Source organism: Haemaphysalis longicornis, unplaced genomic scaffold (assembly GCF_048455015.1).
Source record: "Haemaphysalis longicornis isolate Haplotype H1 unplaced genomic scaffold, Haemaphysalis longicornis Haplotype H1 scaffold_3, whole genome shotgun sequence".
NCBI classification, from domain to species: domain Eukaryota; kingdom Metazoa; phylum Arthropoda; class Arachnida; order Ixodida; family Ixodidae; genus Haemaphysalis; species Haemaphysalis longicornis.
In genome coordinates this window covers 84,567,696-84,585,471 of record NW_027526335.1, presented here as the reverse complement: position 1 = coordinate 84,585,471, position 17,776 = coordinate 84,567,696, and the positions used below count along the sequence as shown (strand labels likewise).

The 17,776-nt window shown below is 47.5% G+C and overlaps 1 protein-coding gene across 1 annotated transcript in view; it reads left to right on the top strand.

The window, feature by feature from the left end:
* Window positions 1-17,776, top strand: part of Uch (Ubiquitin carboxyl-terminal hydrolase) — a 104,836-nt gene that overhangs the window by 12,542 nt on the left and 74,518 nt on the right. The window contains exon 6 of the mRNA XM_077703600.1: window positions 8,058-8,133. Within this exon, the coding sequence (XP_077559726.1) occupies window positions 8,058-8,133 (76 nt within the window). The remainder of the gene's footprint in view (window positions 1-8,057; window positions 8,134-17,776) is intronic.

Genomic DNA, 17,776 nt, shown 5'->3' with positions numbered 1-17,776 from the left:
TGGTGACTCGCAGCATGGCTTTGGTTTGAGCTACGCTAGCTGGCTACCGCCGTGCCTGCGTTATTGCGGGTGTGGCGATTGGCGCTTTTACTCTCATAATATGCCCGCCTGTACCAGCCCAAAAGCGGAAGTATTTTTCGCTACAGGATAAGGCAGCCATCATTGCCCAAGTCAGTGGCCCAAGTGGAGGAAGGGAGGATAGCGCCAGTCAGGTTGGAACCGCCGGCAGTTCGCCCTACCATTTTGAAAATCAAGGACACAGGTCTTTAATGGCGCACGTGTGCAAAACAATACCATGACGGCTGCACCTTTTCGGACATCAACAAAGCATTGCTTACCTAGTTTTGTAAACAGCATTGGAACAACAAGATGCCACTTTCTGGTAAACTTCGTCAACAGATGAAGTTGGCAGGGGTGTCGGAACAGGGGGTGGCTACCCCTAATGTACAAATGGGGGAGCACGGCTCCCCCAGTCAAGGGGCACCTGAATAGTTCTGCTGTGCTTCAGACGGCTCCAGCAAAGTTAGGTTTATTTGTTGTAGGCAAAATGGCTAAGGATCGGACCATATTTTTCGCCCTTATGAGTCGCCTCAAATTTGAAAATATAGTGAGTTCGGCGTTACCAGTTTTCGGAAGGCCTTCGTATGAAGCATTTGAAAAGCTACTCTCCCCACCCAAGTATTCGATGCCTGCGGTATCAATCAAAGGATCGATGGTACATTGGCTTAGCCTTTTGTATTCGGCTCGTACAATCATGATACTAGCCAGTCCCACTGGACAGTATGAACAATAATTTTTTACGCTAACCAATTCAGATTTGTTAGAAAACCATGGTTCCCTAAGCGGCTTGCCCCAAAGCATAAAAACTCAGTTTAACAAGTTCTCAGCAGAGATATCAGCAGTGCGACTGTATATTACGATATATGAATGCATCCGTATCATACTACTGAAATTTTCCTTATATAATGGTGCACCAGACAATCATAAATACTTGGAACAAAATTAAAACAAATTATTCGTTGTGCATGCACGTACTCATAATAAAATGCACATGGTTCAATGTACATGTACATGTTAACGCATAGCATAACTTCTTTCTTCAACTGAACTGTATATTTAACTCACTTGCTTTGTCAATAGTATTCTTCGTGTAAGCCTTCATTTGGTAGCATAAATGTGCAGGTCTCGTAGTATGTTCGTGGTTAGGATGCATGTATATTAATGTGCTGTAAGTATGTGTTTCTTTTGCAAATTTTAATTTTTATTTATTTAGATGAACACAGCTCCTTTACATATATAAATAGAAAGGTACGGAATCGTGGGTGCTACTGTTGCCTCAGGTAGAGGGCACAGTCATCGTGACTCAGTGAATGTTTGACTGGGTTTGATTTGGTTTCACGTTTATGGGTCAAGTGTGATTATTTGTGCGTGCAGCACTGTACAGACCCTGCAGAAATACTCAAAGAAAATACATTAGAAGGTATTTAAAAAACAACCATAATGTTAATATAGTTGATGATGATGATGATGATGATGATGATGATTAAGGTAGCATAATTTTGGCTCTCCCAGGGAAAAAATAGTTCCGACGCCACTGGAAGTTGGACTTTGCTCTGCATGCTCAGGCATGCTCAGTGCTAAGGATCAAGGAGAAAAACATGCAGAGAAGTGAACCCGCAGGATGTTTAGGATGCGTTTGACACCATTAGGTCGTCCTCGCATGTCTTGACGACTAGCAATGAACCATTTCTTGTAGTGTAAGAGCTGAGCTCTGAAGTTGCTGCAAGGTAAGGCTCGCAAAGTGATATAACTGGCTTTGGGAAATAAATTTTCGGTTTGCGGGTGATTTTCCTGTTGACATTTCATGCTCAAGGCAACGAAATTCCCGCAAAAGGAAATTTCCAGGCTATCTCCAGCGGTTTCGTTACTGCAGGGTTAAACTGTACAACATTTTAACGCAGGCACCTGCCTCTGCTAAATTTGCATGCAGTGTGTTGTTTAGAGTTGGTGCAGGTGTTAATGACCGACTGTGGCATCATTTAAAAGAACAGCACCACTAGCCACCATACTTGAAAGTCTGTATAACTCTGCCCTACCAAAAGGCACATCACAGATGGAACAAGGCATCCTTTTGTAACTTTCCTTTCTCTTTTGTGTACCGTTAAAAGACAGTGTGTGAGTGTGTAAAGAATATATATATATATATATATATATAGGCAGAAATAAGGGTTGGCAGTCAAGAAAACCTCGGAAAGCAAAGGGGAGAATGTGGTAGGTCATTAAAACAGATAAAGAATTCGGAAAGACAGAAAGAAAGTGGAGAAAAAATGCCCGCCGGGTGGGATCCAAACCTACGACCTCCAGAACACGGTATATATATATATATATATATATATATATATATATAGATTTCGATGAGTTTTGCAACGGGCCAGAAGAAACGGTCAGGTAAAAGGTAAGAACAACTTTGCGGTTAACTTGTTTATTATAAATTAGTCCGACAGTTTCGGAAGTGGAACTTCCTTCCTCAGGGACAATCCCACAATGAACACCGAATCCTTATGCACACTGCATGCGAGGGAGAGTCTCTCCTCCTCTCCCTCATGAGGAGGGGAATACGCCAGAGAACGTAAAAAATCGGGTAACAACAGGGCACTTGCTGAGTGGAGAGGATTTAAATTAAAAAAAGAAAGAAAAAGAGGAAAGGCGGTGGTTTTAGTGAGAAAACGGCTCTGGTGGGGGAAGGGAGCGGGACCAAAGGTTTCTGTCGGCCCGCTGCGGCTGGGATGAAAGAGAACTGACAAACAAAATACAGACAACGCATGAGCACAGATGGGAAGAGCGGGGCGGTGGTGTAGTAACTAAGGACGCGGTCTTGGCCCGGCATTTGTTTCGTGGGTTCACCTAGAACAGACCGTTAAACGGAGAATCATTGCTTTTACCAAGAAACCGGTGATAAGTCTACTTTGTTTGCCCTTTGAAGGGCCGCGACATGGCGACAGAGAAAGGCACTAGCGGCAGCCAGCGGCGAGCCGCATAGCGGTCGGACCGCGCGGAAGACAGGGATCAAGTTACACAGGGGCGCGGCGAGTTCAGAGAAGGCGACGAGTACCCCGTCCGTCCTTGGCCGCAGCGTAGAGTAATGTAAAGGCACACATACGACGCGACAAGCGTGAAGTTCAATGGAGGGCCGACACAGAAAACCACTGAATTACGACACCGCTATGTCTCAACAGAACACGGCAATCTCAAGGTACGGCCAGATTGGCACTGCCGTTCAACGTCACCTCCCTCTCTCTTCTTACCCTTCTTAGTTGTCCCAATGTGGACAGCATTTATCGCGCAGCACGTGCAGTGCGGGGCTTAGGCGGCTTTTTTGGGCGGCGCTCCCTCTCGGTATGCGCCCGTTGTCTGCTGAGCTAATGGCGGGTGGTCCTGAATGAATTAAAAAAAAAAAAAAACTTTTATGCTAGGAGAAAGGGGGTGGAACAATGTGCATCCACTTCCTGTTGTCAATCAACGTCCGTGGTCCTCCGGAGGCACGACATGCTGCCAGCGCTCTCGTTGATACCATGAGTCAGCATTTTTAACTTATAAATAAGGTACGATTCCTTCTGTTCGCGCTCCCGTTTAGTGTGAAAACCGGTCTCTAGCAGAGTGACTTTAATTTGGTCGAATGAATGTCCTGGGAGGCTGACATGTCTTGAAATGGGCAAGTTCGGTTGTGTTTTAGCGTGAGAACGGTGGTTGTTAAAGCGTTTACGGAAGGCGGTTTCTGTTTGTCCGATGTACTGCATGCCACAGATGTCACAGTGAAGCATGTAGACGACATTTTGGCTGTCACAGTTTAGATGCGCATTTATTTTGAATACGTAATCTGAGGAGCTGGCTTTAGCAGCAGTGGTGGTAGTCATGTGTGAACAAACCTTACGTGTTTTCTTGCATGGCTGGCATCCCCGTTGAGTGCCCTCAATGGCAGTCGTCTTGGCTCTGACTAACATATCTTTCAGGTTTTTTCCGCAGCGATAAACAACTCGGGGGGGCTTTTGGAAAATTGAAGATAGCCGGCTACTTTGTTGCAGTATATTAAAATGTCTCGAAAGAATGTTATTAAGTTTGGGCAACGCAGATGAGTGGGTGAGGACAAGATTTGTCTGGCTTCCTTCATTCCTGGGATTCCCTCCATGTAGAATTTCCTCGCGGTTTAGGTTACGAGCTCTGTTGATGGAGTCATCGACCACTGCTGCTGGGTACTTTTGATGAATGAGGGCATTTTTTAGTTGTTGGGAGTTGTGGTCAAAGTCGGCGTTGTCAGAGCAAATTCTGCGGTATCTGTGGGCCTGGGAATAGGGAATGCTCATCTTGCAATGCCGTGGATGGTCACTTTCAAAGTGCAGATACTGCTGGCGATCTGTGGGTTTTCTATATAGGGCTGTGATCGTGGTCGTGCCCTCTACCTGAATGGTGACGTCGAGAAAGTTCACCGATGTCCTTGAGATATTATGCGTAAAAGATATAGAAGGGTGGACCAAGTTGAAATCCGAAATGAACTTATGCAAGCTTGCCTCGTCATGCGGCCAGACAAAAAAGATGTCATCCAGGAATCGCTTGTATATGAGCGGGCGAACGGGTTGAGCTTCCAAGAAGGGTCCCTCGAGTGCCGCCATGAACAAGTTCGCGTAATTAGGTGCCATTTTTGTGCCCATAGCGGTGCCGCTAATTTGAAGGTAATGTTTGTTTTCGAATTGGAAATAATTGTAACGAAGCACCACGTCAAGTAGGGTAGTAAGGGCGTGCTCATTAATCTCTAGTGCCATATCAGCGTTTTGACATGCCTCCACGGTATACCTGATGCCGTCTGAATGGGGGATATTGGTGTAAAGCGATGAGACATCCATTGTAACCAGGAAGCTGCCAGGGGGGATTACCAGTCCAGACATCTCTCTCAAAAAATGGTTTGTGTCCTTGATATAGGCCGGAATTTTGGGAACTGCGTTTTTCAAAATAAAATCAAGAAAGCTGGAAATTGATTCTGTTGGAGTGCCATTGCAAGATACAATAGGGCGGCCTGGATTGCCAGGTTTGTGAATTTTAGGGAGTAGGTAAAAGCGTCCCGGTGCTGATTGGGTGGGCGTCATTGCTTTAAACATGTCTTTAGTTATATCGCCATTTTCAAGAAGCCTTGTGAGTTCAAGGGTGATTTTTGATACGAACTGCTGTGTTGGGTCCGCAGGAAGTTCCTCATAAAAATTCTCATCACTCAGTTGTCGGAGTCCTTCCCTAATGTAGTCGGTTTTGTTAATTACGACTATTGCTCCGCCCTTGTCCGCCGGCTTTATAACAATGTCATCCCGTTGGCGGAGGGAGAAAAGGGCCTTGCGCTCATCAGTTGATAGGTTGTTGCGGACAGGGTTTGTTTTCTTTAATGCATTCAACACGTCTTTTTGAACGGCCGAAATGTACATATCGAGGTGTTTGTCCCGACCATCGCTCGGTGTCCAACATTTGTCTGATGCTCCCGGAATTTTTTTGTCTGGGTTCGTTTCCCGGTCGTAGAAGTATTCACGAAGGCGTAAGTTCCTCGCAAAATTGTCTAAGTCCTGGTACAGCTGAAATTCATTAAATTTACCCGTAGAGGGACAGAATGTGAGACCTTTTGACAGCAGTTTAAGTTCAGATTCTATGAGCGGTACGTCCGATAGGTTGACAACGTTGGATTCTGGATGCGCCGAACTTTCAGATGGGGTTTGACTCACAGGACATACGCTTTTCTCCTCACCCAAGGGTACAGCAGCTGGATTATCCGGAATGGAAGAATTCTCAGTTCTGGTTTGGCTTCCTGAGCATCCAACTCCCTGCTCCCTAAAGGAGTGATCTGGAATGGGGATATTGTCTCTCCGCATCTTTTTAAATTTTTGGTTCATCACACCTCCTTCTTTTTGAGATTCGTATCTCTTGAGTTCCATTCTTTCCATTTCGGATATCTCCGGGCTGCTCCGAAGGGAAGTTTCCAACTTCTCTAATTCTAATGTCTTTCTTTCTCCGTGTCCTATTATTACCTGCATTAGCTGCAAGGATGCGTCCTCAAGAATATTGTTCCACCGCGCCATTTCATCTGCATTAAGATCGGTCATTGCCGGTGTCAGCCTTAGCCGCAGTCCTTTAGGTATTTTACGTGCTGTTGCATATGATTTTAAAGTAGCACTGTGCAAGTTGTAGCGCACTCGCTTATCTATGCTTTTGCGAAGAGAGAGGAAGGCGCGCGACCAGGGTCGTGTCGCTCGGGCCGTACCTTTACTTGGGCGGAGTCAGTTGTTGCGAACCCCCGCGTCAGTCGTCTCAGGGGGGGTCTGGCGTGTCCCGTTGGGCCGGCGTGGCGAAGTCTTCGGGGTCACAGCTGTGGTGGGAGAGACCTCCGGAGAAGGGGGAGCCCGCTGACGTTCCCGCTGTGCCGGCGTTGCACCTGGTATTGGGTTGTTCGGTGCCCGGGGTTTAAAGGGTCTCCGCTGCCAGCCGAGCGCCCTGAACGAGAGAGCGTTGCGGAAGTGCTCCGCCAGCAGCGCAACGCCCTCAAAACTCGCGTGGAGCCCGTCAGCAGCAAAGACCCTCCGTGCCGGTAGTTCGTGGAAGGCGTGATCGATGTAGCGCACGTCTGCTCCTAACTCCTTCCGCTGGCACAGGCGGCGGACCTCGCGCACAAAATGGGAGGCTTCGCAGTTGAATGATCTGACAAACCGCCAGTCTCCCCCTCGTCGGCGCCGGTTCAGGGTGCGGGGAAGGGGCAGGCTCAAACATATCCTTTTCAAGGCCGGACGGTGGAGGCGAACCCTCGCAAGCATTCGTCTCAACTTCTCCAGGGATGAGGACGATCCGCTTTCTGCTATATCAGCAGTTCCGACGTGAAGCACCAGTGTCTCCACGGTTGGGGGTAGATATTCCAGGGCGGCGGTGACGTCCTCAAACTTCATGCCGCCGTATGAGATAAATCCGGGATAGATAAATCCGGATGAGATAAACTTGATCCCTGTCTTCCGCGCGGTCCGACCGCTATGCGGCTCGCCGCTGGCTGCCGCTAGTGCCTTTCTCTGTCGCCATGTCGCGGCCCTTCAAAGGGCAAACAAAGTAGACTTATCACCGGTTTCTTGGTAAAAGCAATGATTCTCCGTTTAACGGTCTGTTCTGGGTGAACCCACGAAACAAATGCCGGGCCAAGACCGCGTCCTTAGTTACTACACCACCGCCCCGCTCTTCCCATCTGTGCTCATGCGTTGTCTGTATTTTGTTTGTCAGTTCTCTTTCATCCCAGCCGCAGCGGGCCGACAGAAACCTTTGGTCCCGCTCCCTTCCCCCACCAGAGCCGTTTTCTCACTAAAACCACCGCCTTTCCTCTTTTTCTTTCTTTTTTTAATTTAAATCCTCTCCACTCAGCAAGTGCCCTGTTGTTACCCGATTTTTTACGTTCTCTGGCGTATTCCCCTCCTCATCAGGGAGAGGAGGAGAGACTCTCCCTCGCATGCAGTGTGCATAAGGATTCGGTGTTCATTGTGGGATTGTCCCTGAGGAAGGAAGTTCCACTTCCGAAACTGTCGGACTAATTTATAATAAACAAGTTAACCGCAAAGTTGTTCTTACCTTTTATATATATATATATTACTTAGTTCACCAGCATCCATTATGTACAAGAATTTCGAACTGTAATACATTTTAGCCGGCCTCTTCTAACGTTTTGGATTTTTTTAGATTGTAGTTTGGCTCTTTGTTGTCTCTTCGCTTACAAAAATATACACTGGTACAAAGTGAAACCAGTTATGCCAAATGCATGCTAATTAACCGAATGCAAGCAATGCTACCTTGAAACCTTGGTAGTTGAAACTTGCTCATTTCAGATTGCGGGATAATTCAAACCAGCAGTTTTTAGAGCAGAAAATGGAAGAAGGGGTTATGTTTGTTTTGTGCATGTAGTTATGTAGCCGTGTAAATGCAAGTGCTGCACTTTTACTTCGGAGCACGCAAAGCATTTTCGTTTACCTTAGTTTTTTCTTTTCTGTCCTGTACAGGCTCCAAGTGCAGATGAAAATGTGGACCTGCATTTCATATGCCTGGCAAAGATTGACAACCACGTCTATGACTTGGGTAAGCTGCGACACTTCCACTGTTCACAGCGCAAACATGCTTTCATGATCTGCATGCCTTTGTAGTACCTCAAAATGAAACAGTTTTGTTACAATAAATTTCACTAGAGTGATAATCGTGCAAATAATGCTCAAGCAGTCGTTGCTTTTTGCGTGTAGTATTGAGACCTGCCAGTACGGGAAATTAGAAATTCAGACTTCGCAGCATCACAGTCTCACAATGGGCATATTTTTCATTTGAACAGGAAATAGCTGTAACTCGCAGTGTAGATTTGCCCGGCTTGTTCATTCTTTTTTTAAAAGCTTCACGTTTGCGTGTTCAAGGGCATGGAGTCAACCCATTTGCATTTCAGTATTGCGTTGGGATAAAAAAAATGAAGAAATATTCTGTTTCCTAGCATGAAACTGAGAATTTTCAGCACTGCTAAAGGGTAAACAGTTTTTCACATTAAGAGCAATTAAGCCTACCTAGGCTGGTTGCAAACACAATTAAAGATACTTGCAGTGGGGCTGGTATCAATGTGTTCCCTCCTTCCTTTGTGTCAGGAAGCACTTTGAAAACTGTAGTTTTCACCAGCACGGAGTGGTGCTGGTTGATTGGCTCGTCGCAGCGGATACCTCTTCTTCTAAATTGATTTGCTCTTATTGCAGTCTTCTGTAAAGTGGCTGTCGCATGTGTTCATTGCTATGGCTGAAAGGAAGCTGTACAATAGCCGTGGTACCACTTGAAAGACACCATTCAAGTGTGCAAACAATGCGCAGACAGAGAAAGGGAGAAATGATCTTTTCTGCGAGCTTCCTGGTTATTTGATGTTTGAATTTGGCTGGGGTGCTTTGTGGCCACCACCCAGTCTAAGCACCAGATTCACCTGTCAACTTAGTCCATGTGAGAGTAAAAAAAAAATCGTGAAATTGGATGGCAACGGGGATGCGAGGGCAAAAGGGCTTCAAAATGCACACTTAAGGTTGAATGACGGGGAGATTGCTCCTTTGTTATCTCTTTTTGCTTTTTTTTTTTTTCGATGCGAAATGATGGTCTGCTCGTGTTGAGATTCATAATTAAAAGTAGAATTTCCCCCTCTTGTCTCCCGCCCCTGTAAAGTGAAAGCCTTAAGTGTCCCATGACAAAAATCAGAAACGTGGTTGTCTAGTGCGGAAAATGGCCGCTGCAATAAAGAGAGAACTAAAAACGTGGATTGCAATTGTATAGGCTGTACTCACTGGCGAGGCACGCATGCAGGCAACTATGTGAGTGCGCCGTCACTGGTTACGTCAGGCTCCGCAGGATGGCGGTACTTGTCCGTGCTAAGCACTCGACGTGTGTTGGACGTTCCAAACTCTACCCCACCGAACACTAAGTAATGCCTTGACTCCAATGTGAGTGCAATTAATAACATCTCTGTTGACACCACTGTTGAGGATCGGGTTGATACGGAGCAGATGATGCACGCCGGTGTTTTTTTTTTCTGTGGCGTGCGGGCGCAGTGGCACAAGCCGCGCCATGTCCGGGGCGCTTCGGTAATGTCCGTGGCCGTTTCCACTGTTCCTAAGAGAAGACATTGACAGCTAAACTTCTCAGTGAATACCATCTATACAATAAATTGAACCTGGGCCTCCAGAGTGAGTAGGGGCCCAGTGCATTGCACTGATGTCATATCGTGGGATAGGTGAACATGATTGCACGTTAGAAGAACAGGTTCATGGCAGCCACCGGGAACTCTGGGTTTCGTGAAAGCTGGGGTGTAAAGTGTCGCCAGTCTGCCTGTCAAAATGATTCGCTCCCGAAAGATGAAAAAAAAAAAACGCATGTGAAGGAAGATGCAAACACTGTGCAGCAGTAAGCGACACAAGTATTGTCAGGGGGAGATGGAAGCCACAATGCTTTTGCCTTGAAAGCACATAAGCAGACTTGTACCCTGAGAAATTTTATTGTGTGTGGCATCAGAGCCCGTCACAAAGTGCAAAAAAATTAAAGCCGTTTCACTCAATGTGAAAGCTGTCGGAAGTGCGGAGCAGTGATTTGCCATAATGGGGTGTAGCGCCGTTATCCGCTCACTGTTACCACCCAACGCATTTCAAATTTCCTGCCTTCGCAGTGCTCGCGTGCCCCCTGCCTGAAACTGCGCCAGCAGAAGTTTTGTTGTTTTTGTGCTCGCTTTTCCTCCCGCGCGTGCCGGCGTTGCACTGCCACTTATCTTCGCTTACTATCGGAAAAACCAACCCAACGAGCTTTCCTAACTAAATGAACGCAGGCGCTGCTTGTTAATTACGTATATTTTGCCTCAAATGTATACCTTTAGTTTTCATTGCGCTAAACAACGAGGAGATGTATGAAAAGCGCCAGCAATTCATGAGTTTCGAACGCTTATGACTATATAAACCGCTTGGCTTTTGAAGCCTCTGTGGGACGCTGGGACGCTGTGGGACAGAACGCCTGGTGGCTCTCGTTGGGTCCAGCGAGCGAGCTACGACGACAAGGCGAGCCCTTAAAGTGCTCTGCACTTAAAAGTGAGCCTTGCTGGCCACGCCTCGGGCGATGCCTTATTGTGGTTCTGTTTCCGAGGAGGTGGCATGAAAAAAACAGAGTGGAGATCTGTTGATAGCTGGCTAACAGTGTAACCCCTTGTGCTAATAATCTCTCACTTTTGCCCCTGGCAGTCATATGCATATGCACTGGCAGTTACTATGGCAAAAGGGCTTCAGTTTCCCTATATGAGTTTTTTCACTCCACTGCTACACCAATGTGGCACATTGACTGAACTCAAAACTGAAACTAAGTCCGTCATTCATGGCAGCAAGCCAACTACGTAATTTTTTTGCTCACTGGTTGTTGAATAGCAAGACTAATGACTATTGTTAAGAGAACAAGAACATTTGCTAGATTGCACTGTGCCTAGTTATACAGTGGATTGATGACATTACATACCCGCGAAACCGAAATGCCTTCAGGAATCATGCCAGCGGCTGATGAAGTATCATCTCTTCCCCCCTTACGAGTTCCCACTAGGTCTTGCTTCTGTTTTTTGAAGGCCTTTTAAGCAGGCCTTTTAAGGGCCTTTTAAGGGCCTTTTAGGCTAAGTAAATAAAGCATCGTGTGCTGCCGGACAAGCGCTGAAGGCCCTATAAAACATGAAATCTTTCGAATAAAACAAACTTGTATTTTATCTGCATGGCCCCTTTAATGGGCTGCTACAGGGACCTGAAATGCCGAAATATAAGCAGTCCCTTCCTTGGGACTGGAAGATTAGGAGTGCCTGCATCAGTAGCGAAATTCCAGTCTGAGCAAAGACTGTTTACTGCAAGCTTCAGGCCAGTTATGGGGAAAACTTTTTGATACCTCCCTCGTCTCGAGTAACCTGCCGCGATGGCTCAGTGGCTAAGCCAGTGTGCTGCTGGGCCCAAAAAACAAGGTTCAATTCCCTCCCGATGTGGCTGCTTTTCAAATGGAAGTGAACGCAAAAATGTCCGTGTGTCGAAGTTTCGGCAAATGTTAAAGATCTCCAGGGGTCAAAATTAATCCGGAGCCCTCCACTACAGCATGATCCATTGCCCAGGTGTAGCTTTGAAGCATGAAACCCCGGAAATCTTTATTTTATTTATTTTTTTGTCTCGAGGAAGTGGGAAGCTGAGTGCCAATGTCATTAGACTGGTGAGTTTGGGAGGCAAAGACTCGCTGGCAACAAGGTTTCCAGTTGTCGAGCACAATGTATGAAGGTTGTCCGACAAGAGGAAAGGATCTGCCGAGTGACAGTGTATTCTCTCCAAAAAGAGAGGGGCTGCACGCATCACACTGTGGGTGAGGTTTCTGCAGCGGGTGAGAGCACGGGTCCTGACGTGAGCTTGTACATTCAAATCTCCAGTAAAGTGGTGCTCTACAACTACCCAATCCAGTTTCTCCACTCTGTTTGGAGAAGCATGCCACCATATTTTATTTTTCCATCAAATTGTAGGAATGTATTTGATTCGAAAGTACTAATCCCGTAATACTGTGCCTACCGGCATGTTAGCTATGTTGCAGGCCAGGCTATCTAAAGCAGATGCATGATGAGCTTTTTCTACACAAAAGAAGGCTTCCAAACAAGTTCAACCACACCTGTCCTACCATGTGGACTGTGCACAACACATTCCGTGCTACCATCACATTTGCCACAACAGTGCAGGGAAGTTGTGCGATTCTTTTAGCACTAGAAGGCTTAACTCATTTGTTACCACCAGAAAATTGGCCTATTTTTATGGGTTTGAGAAAACATTTCCTTTTTTTGCTAGAACTTTTGGTTTAGCATATTGTCACGGGGCACACATAGGCGGGCTATGTCCCATACTGTGTGAGCTCAGGCACGAAACGACGAAGATGACGAACTGGCTGTGTCCTTGCACGCGCTATCTTATGGCCACCGTGTACATTTTGTAAATAGATTGCTTCACCCCGTCCCATCGTTCGTCTCATTGGTGTCCTGCCGCCACGTAACAATATAACGCAGCAAACTGAAATGTAGGTGACTGACTGACCTTTCCAACAAGACGAGTCTTAAAAATGTGTACATAAGTGAAGCCTGTGAAAAAAAAAGTGGTAAAATAAAAATTTTGGCCTATACATCGAAGACCACAGTGTCTTCCATCTGCACTAAGCTAGAGGACTGGGTGGCAGACAACACACGAGTGAGGCAGGAGCTTTCATTATGTGGTTACCCTTGGGCCTTTATTGACTCCGTTCAGTAACAGTCTGCTTGCCCTGTGTTTTTAGTGGACATCGGAGGTCAAGGATGTGCGGCAATGCCGTACGTGCTTGATCTCTCCAAGGCGCCGTCACGCATACTCTGCTCATATAATGTGTGAACCGCACACGTGCCATCCCGAACACTCCGGCATGAGCTCAAGAAAGGGAAGGACAAACCGCAAAAAGAAAGGTTACCATGTTACATCTACGTCATTCCATGTGCCAATTGCCCGTACGTGAACATGGGGACCGGAAACCTCCCGGAACACCTTCAGCAGAATTGAAATAATGTGAACAAGAGACTTGTCGTCACACGCCCTCGCTGAGCACTGTGATTCCACATCACACGCAATCAACTGGTCTCACACACATGTACTTGCAAAAGAAAAGAATGCCACTTCACACCTCTACCTGGAGTCACGGCACATACAAACGACAGAGCACACGTTTATTGCCACTCCACCAGTCTACACAGGATGCCTGGGCAACGTCGTGAGCCGTATATAAGGAACATATTTGCACTCTCTCCTTTATCATGAGTGTGGGAGCCAAAACATTATTCTTTTAAGCTTACTAGCTTTGTGGTCGGCGTCTTTGCCTTTTTTCACGATACAAATTTCTGTGAAAAAGTTGTCTGATGATTACGATACTCCCCAGTGCAAAATTTGAGTGCAGCACAAACTGCGTACTTCTCGGCCATGTCGCAGAGCTGCTGCATCCCCGGAAGTGACGCACGATCAGCGAACGCATGCGGGCACATGCTACTCTGGCGTTGTCTTGCGACGTGTTGCCACTGCCAACATGTTGTTTTAAATAGCGTTTGAACCGCCTGCGCAAGTGTCATGTAGTTCGGATTAGCTGCGCAATGAAGTGGACGATGAAGGACTGGTGTACGTGCAGCACGCAGCGCATGCTTGGTTTCTGTGCTTTTTATGAGCTTGAAAGGACTAGACACTTACTCTTGGTTTTGTCTCCTTTTTTGTGCACCACTAGATGCCAAGGCGCGGTTTTCCCACGCGTCTTGCGCGGCCACAGCATACCGCCCTCCCCCTCACCTTTCACCATACTTTCCTTCTCCACTCCTTGCTCGCTCATCTCGTCTACCTTCGGCGTCCTCTTTGTTCACTCGGTTACATCGAGGGACGCCGGCACTGTGAGACCACAGGAGCAGGTGCCTGAAAGGGTATTGACACGAAATTTTAAAGCGGGGATAATTATGTAAAAGGATTCCGTTGTATATGGAGACATCTTCCAGCAAGTTTCAACAGTAGCCGTTCAGTATATAACATATTTTAAATCCATTTTAATCTTTGCACGCATGAGAAAGCTCAGAACGGACACCCTTTTGCAGTCGGCAACAGCAGGACGCTGTCTGCTCCTCCTGGCCACAAACTGCTATCGTCAAGGCTCCCATGGCATGGCCAATGTGCTGGTTAAGCTTGGCATGCGCTGTTCCACCGTGTGTATCACGTCATGGTTTTGGGACTGACGTCATGCTGCCCAGCGCATGGAAACGGTGAAAACCATGCCCAGTCTGGGCGTGCGCGCACCTTCACACTGACAGTGGTGTGACGAGAATGGTGACGTTATGAGCGCCCTCCTGTCATGGCGAACGCCTCGGTGTTCGTTTAGTCGAAACCGAAACTGACACGAATGAACGAGGCTGTAAATACATATTTACACTGCTATCGACCGTCTAATGTGCCATTCTGTGATTAGTGGGCTGGTAGGCACCCATAGCAACAAAGAAAACTTAGCACGAAAATTTCGTGTCAGTACTCCTTTAAGAGCTTGCGCTCAAAAATTTTGTTCTTGTCGCATAAATGAAAACGGAACAGATTGTGGAAGGGATTTTTCTGGACTAACCACCAAATAGCTTTACTTGTTTTAGAAACGCCTTGAACGTGATGAAAAGGGGCACTGAAGTTATTGTTGTGGAAAGTAACATATAAAGGGAGCCACACAGCCCGTCACCCGATCGCTGTGCTGCTTACGAGCAATTGCCAGGGCCGCGAGGCGGGAGCTATGCCCGTGCCCTCATGCCTGGGCAAGCCACTTTTATCATCATTATCTTCAGCACACACTCCCCCCGCTGCCGAAGTGCGCAGGTCCAGCACAAGGAAACAAATGATATGCTGCAGCTGATGCACTAAATGCACCCCTGCACGAGGTCGCGGGTTCGATTCCCGGCCGCGGCGGCCGCTTTTCTGATGGAGGCGAAAAGCAAAAATGCCCGTGTGTACGATATTTCGGCGCACGATAAAGATCCCCAGGTGGTCAAAATTAATCCGGAGCCCTCCACTACGGCGCGCCTCATCGCCTGCGTTGCGTCGGCGCGTTAAACCCCAGAATCAATCAATCACTAAATGCACCAACGTAGCATAGGCAAACAGGCAGTCAGAGGCAGCATCTCTGCTACAAGGCTTGGGCAGAGCACAGTGGTAGAAGTGCAGCAGCCAAAGGCACGAAAAAGTACTTGCAAAGCTGGCACCAGCGTGAACACCTCATTGCAAGCAACAAGTCTGCCTACCAAGTTGAGGATGTCTGGGTGTAAAGCAACACAGTCTTCGCAACGCCATGCAGGATTATCTGGAGCGATGAGTGCCACGAGATCTTGAAAAGGATGGCATTTCGCAAAGGATCGTCTATGTCAACAAAAAGGGCAGTGTTGAAAGCTATGGGCGGTCACCAAGCTATGGGCTACTGCGCAAACAACAACGCTCCTTTGCAACCATTGAATATAAAAAATAGTGCCACACACCGTAGCACGAGACACAGTTCATCGCAGAGAACTGTGCTGTTGTGTTGCTTGTGGTGCTTTGCTGGAAGGACTGGGATTTTCCATGGCTGACTTCTGAACACATGGTGGTAGTTGACTCAATTGCTCATACAAACACGGCTTGCGGCGTCTCGATGAGTTGCTTGGGCGTCGGGCTGTGCCATACGATGTCGGACTGAAGGCCAGAGCAATGAAGAGCAAACTTCCCAGGGGCAGTGACTGGGAAGAGGACTGGCAGGACGACGCTGGTGTCCGAAGGCGAATCGTTGGTTCCTTTGAAGGCGTGATGCTTCTTGTGCCCTTAATTCTGTATGCTGGCATTCAAGACGTCCTGTGTGGGTTCGCATGGGCTGTTCCTGACGCATGCTTGTTTAGCTGCAATTCCTGCAATGGATTTTCGCGTTCTGGCGGCTTATGCCCAGAACTCTTCAGCACAAGTGGTTCTGGTTTAGAACGCTTGGGCAATCGTGGATCATGCCTTGAACTGTCGGGAGCTGGCGACATACACACGGTGCTTTTTGACTCTAGCAACTATGACTTAGGATTCGACGACGTTTGAAACTTCGGTGGAGTTAGACCTATCGTACCTTGAGGTCGTGTCAAGCTCTTCTGCTCGCAACTCTCCAAAATATCTCTTCCAGCTGAGCAATGGTTTGGTTTGCATTGTTGTTTTGATCTCAGTGGGGCGGACGCAGCAGTTGTCTGGCTGACTGGCCGGAACTTGTGAGAGGGTATCTGTGATGAAGCCTCGAGGCCATACTGCTTTGCCTAAAACTAGAAACAGCCTCAATTGCATTTCGGTTGCTGATGGCGCATGCTCTTTGCACCATCCATCCGAACAAGGTCTCAGGTAGCGAGGTGGGAAGTCAAGCGCTAAATCCTTCCAGATGACCTTCCAGTAGAGGTCAAAGCTGATCAAAGTGCTTACTGGGTCCTCCGACAATGCATTTGACAGATGGCGGTCAGTTGCTGTGAGATTGTGGGTCTCTAGTGAGTGAAGAACCTTGTCACTGACGGGCGGACTGGTGACGATGCAGATTTCTGGCACTTCTAGAGTGTCGATTGTCATGACTTAGTTGTCATGCTTACTTCAGAGTCCCCGAGACGAGGTTGCACTGTATTATTTCCTTTGGATGGGTCCGTCCCCCCGCACGGGGCACCTTGAGTAATCTTGGTGACGGTGAGTGGCGACACCGCGTACCCCGAGCCCCCCATACTTAAGCTGTTACCTACCGTAGCGAGAAGTTGAAAGGTGAAGGGTTAGAAGCCGTGAACGGTGGCCGTCGGAGCCCTGGTCAATCTCCGGCCGATGGGCTCCCTGTCTGTCTATCAGGCTGGGAGCTCCGGGACCTCTTTGACCATCAGGGTAACGTCAAAGAAGAAAGTACCCCAGTTCCCTGCTTTATACTATGCCGCATGGTACTTTCGAAATCCTCTCTTCCAAATGATCGGGCCCCAAAAAGGGCCCGCACCGATGTAATTTTCAAACCTCTGCCCAACATGAAATTTAACACCCCGGACAACTTTCCTCGCTTCTTAGTGATACAATCTAAGAACAAGGAATCTCCAGTTACCTGCAAGTCGGTCTTCTTAATTGCCAAGTTCATTGAGAGTGTAGTTGGCGCGAACTACAAGGCAAAGAAGCTGACATCGGGGGACGTGCTTGTAGAACTATCTACTAAAAAACAATCTGATAGTCTCTTGAACCAGACCGACCTACTTGGCCTTGAAGTAGCTGTAACGCCACACCGGAGCCTTAACAGCTCGCAGGGCGTCATATCTGAGATGGACCTGCTCAATGAAAGTGAGTCTGACCTCCTCGAGGGCATGCGTGACCAGGGCGTTACTGCGGTAAGAAGAATAATGATCAGACGCGATGGCAAAGAAGTAAAAACGAAACATGTGATCCTAACTTTTGACCGAAGTGTCCTACCGGAGTCTATCACTGCAGGCTTCCTTCATTGCAACGTACGACCTTACATACCCAACCCACGCCGCTGCTTCAAGTGCCAGCGGTATGGGCACAGTACTACCACCTGCCGCGGAAAACTGACATGTGCCAAGTGCGCAGGACATCATGACCCTTCAGAGAACTGTGCTTCTAACGTATTGAAATGTGCCAACTGTGAACAACCCCACGCTGCATAC